This window comes from Amblyraja radiata, chromosome 11, assembly GCF_010909765.2.
Source record: "Amblyraja radiata isolate CabotCenter1 chromosome 11, sAmbRad1.1.pri, whole genome shotgun sequence".
Lineage (NCBI taxonomy): Eukaryota > Metazoa > Chordata > Chondrichthyes > Rajiformes > Rajidae > Amblyraja > Amblyraja radiata.
The window spans coordinates 63,985,298-63,988,619 of NC_045966.1; the positions used below are offsets into that span (position 1 = coordinate 63,985,298).

The 3,322-nt window shown below is 45.1% G+C and overlaps 1 protein-coding gene across 1 annotated transcript; it reads right to left on the bottom strand.

Moving 5' to 3' along the window:
• Nucleotides 1-1,120: 1,120 nt before the first annotated feature.
• Nucleotides 1,121-2,759, bottom strand: LOC116978423 (probable G-protein coupled receptor 139). Its single transcript, XM_033029544.1, has 2 exons — nt 2,651-2,759; nt 1,121-2,064 (listed from the first exon to the last, which is right to left on the bottom strand). Exons 1-2 carry the CDS (start codon nt 2,757-2,759, stop codon nt 1,121-1,123), a joined length of 1,053 nt encoding a protein of 350 aa, XP_032885435.1.
• Nucleotides 2,760-3,322: the final 563 nt, after the last annotated feature.

Here is a 3,322-nt window from a genome sequence, read left to right on the forward strand (position 1 = left end):
AGGCACGGGTTATTGATTGGGGACGATCACAATGACTGGCTGTGCTGGCTCGAATGGGCGAATGGCCTCCACCTGCACCTGCACCTATTTTCTATGTTTCAATGATTCAATGTTTCTATGATCATAGGTAGTTCTGCTATAACGCTTCTTCCATTACCAGGTATTGGACCTAACTCTGCTGATGCATCATGCGTCTAAACGTGCAGTTCGCGGGCCGAATTGCGTTTGATGATGGGACGACTGGGACCTAGAGAACCACTTAAAATTTACTTTGTAAATTAAGATTTGGATTTAAATAGTATGGCTAAAAGGTCTGCTTACATGCACTCACGCAACAATCGGTCACCAAGGGAAAAGCCGTTACCTTAACTACGCATTGCCGCTGAAATTGACAAGCAATCGCTTTCAAAGACACGCGCGTTACCATACAGCATGCAGTTTCTGAATTTTAATCTGCAGTAGCAAAAACAACGATATTGACCATGAAAAGTCCATTAATTTTGAAAATTCTGTGCAAAAATAACTTTATTCTTGCCAGTCTAAAATAAATCTCTTGCCCTTTTCGTCCAACGACACAATTGATTTTAGAACGTGATTTTGTATGTTTAGATTTACAGAAACACCTGATCTGCTAATCGGCGCTTGTTGATTGGCGAATGTTATGATGTTGTATATCTCTATGTCATACCTGATCCCCATTCGCTCTAACTGATAGTCCGAGCCTATCCAGTCTCTCCTCATAACTAACGCCCTCGAAGTCTGATAATATCCATGTTCATGCCAATCAATAAGCTTCGATTTACAGTACTATAATCACCTTTTATCCTCGCATCGACCTTTAATCAAATACATGCATTCATTCCTCTACACATTAGGATCAATTTGCATAGGTAACTAATTTTCACATGGAAATTAAATGATTGGATAGATATGAGCAGTTGAATAGGAGCAGTCCGTTATTTAAGTTGTTTTGCCTGGGTTAAGTGGGCCGCAGAGCCTGCTGTATGATTCTATCAATGCAGCTCCTATACAATGTGTAGGATACAACCCCGTGCTCAATACTCGGACTCGGTTTAGGATTTGTTTACGACCTGAATTTTATTGCCGCATCTCGAAAAATTCAGGCTTTTCGCTCGTTCAACTGAGTCATGAAGAATATATTCTTCAGTTTACATAAACGCCCATCGAACGTAACCAGGAATTTCACACCATTCTTCAGCTCCTCTCTGAATTTCTTCTGCGTGAAACCATAGATGCAGGTGTTGGTGCAGGAGCTGAGAAACTGTAACATAAATCCGAACTGCTGTATGTTGTATACCGGGCTGTTCAAATATTTGTCTCTGTAATACACATTTTGCACTTGCCACTTGAAAGAATGCACTACATACGTCAACCACAGCAATATGAAATTGGCTGATATAGCGAAGAGTAAGATCATTGATTTCCTCCGGTTCTCGACCTCTGGATCCTTCTGACTTTCGACGCTGCTCCGAAGTCCTTTGCGGAGTCTATTCGCCGCTATGATATGCCGGACTGTTAAGGCATTGAAGAGCAGAATCAAGCATATAGGCAATAAGGGCGTCATTATGCTGTCAATCAACTCCCGGATCCTCCACACGGGAGAGGTGAAATATTCCGGTTTTGGAATGCAATACCAGGGCACCTCGTCAATGACGACATGAGGATTGACGGCGAAGAAAAAGGGGACACTCCGCGCACAACCGACAAAGGTGATTATTGCGACAATGATGATCGCCGTTCTCTCAGTGCAATACTTCACACGTAGCTTCTGACAACAGATGGCAACAAAGCGATCAAAGGTGAAAGCGACCGTGAACCAAACAGAGCAGTCAAGCGCCGCGAATCTCAAGACCAGGGTGAAAGAACAGACAGGAGTGATGAATAAGACTTTAATTAACAAAAACATATTGTTAATCTGCTCCACAGCAACGGCAATGATGACCACCATGAGATCTGATGTCGCCATGGCCAGCAGATAGCGTGTGATGCATCTGGACAGCCCGCACTTTCGGCGAGTTAGAATCACAATCGCCACCGAATTAACTGCAAGAGAAAAAAACGCAGGAAACCATTCGTAAAATATGTTCAGCATTTCAAGAGGTTCAGCCGGAAGAAGGGTCTCGATCCGAAATTACATTTGCCTAAATCCCACCCGCATGCTCACCCAGCATATATTTATTTTGCTTAAGATTCCACCATCTGAAGCCTCCTGGTTTTCCAATGGGAACATTCAGCTTGTTTCCTATTGTGTCAATGGACATTTTTTCCCTTGCATTGAGCATGGAAACCATGAATTTTGGGGATGATTGCGTAGGTCATTAAGGGTAGATACCTTGCTGCAAATCGACAAAGCTTTCCTGATTTCAGGTGACTGATCGTTTCAGCAAATGTGATAAGTGCGAGGTAGAGGCGCGGCTATTTAGAACTGCCTACCTGACAGCTTCGAGTGCGGATTGGATCCAAGCCAACAATGCAGCCTGTGTAGACTGTGGACGTTTACGCTTGCTTGGTTCCAAGATGGCGACCAATCCAGGCAACTTCTGACGTCAACTCCAGCCGTCGGGAGCCGGACCCGATGGGATACGGACCTCCCATCGCTCCCCACACCCCGAGGAATGGACAGACTCACCTCCCGGTTCTCCGGACTCTATCACCGAGAGCAGCCTCTCACCTCCGCGGCTTTCCAGCGGTGACTGGAGCCCAAGGAAAAAGCTCACGAGGTCTATGTGCTGCCACATAGTGACGGCCCGCGTAAGCGCGCCGACTGCAATTAAAACTAAAACAACGGGGATTTAAGAACCCCCTACTTTGCATAATACTGACTAATATGCAATCCATGGGAAATAAACTAGATGTGCCTGAAGCTACAATTATTTACCTCAAAAAAGTGGGAGACTTTTGTGTGCTCTGTTGCACGGATACATGGCTCACATCAGACATACCTGAAGGATATCATTACCATGTCATTCAGCCCGAGGTCTTCTCCCTTCGCTGTATGGACAGTGCACTCTCTTCGGGCAAGTTTAGGGGGTTTCTAACCACTATCCTTTGATGTCCAGGCGTGCCAGTCCTGGCCAGTTCATGCTTTCCAGATTTGGAATATCTGACTGTAAATGATCGTCCCTGACATCCACCGAGGGGGTTCAGTTCAGTTATCCTGACACCAGTCTACCCACCCTCCCCCGCCAAAGCAGACGTTAAGTTTGCTCTGAACGAACTGTACTACACTATCAATAGCCTCGAGACAGAACACTCGAAAACATCGGTCGACATGTTCTCCATCATTACCGATTGTTCGCGA

Excerpts from the sequence above, each read along its gene's own strand:
- LOC116978423 (XM_033029544.1), bottom strand. The coding sequence starts at position 2,759 with ATGTGGCAGCACATAGACCTCGTGAGCTTTTTCCTTGGGCTCCAGTCA. Across the intron at positions 2,065-2,650 it reads AGAGTCCGGAGAACCGGGAG|TTAATTCGGTGGCGATTGTG; the intron begins GTGAGTCTGTCC and ends TTTCTCTTGCAG.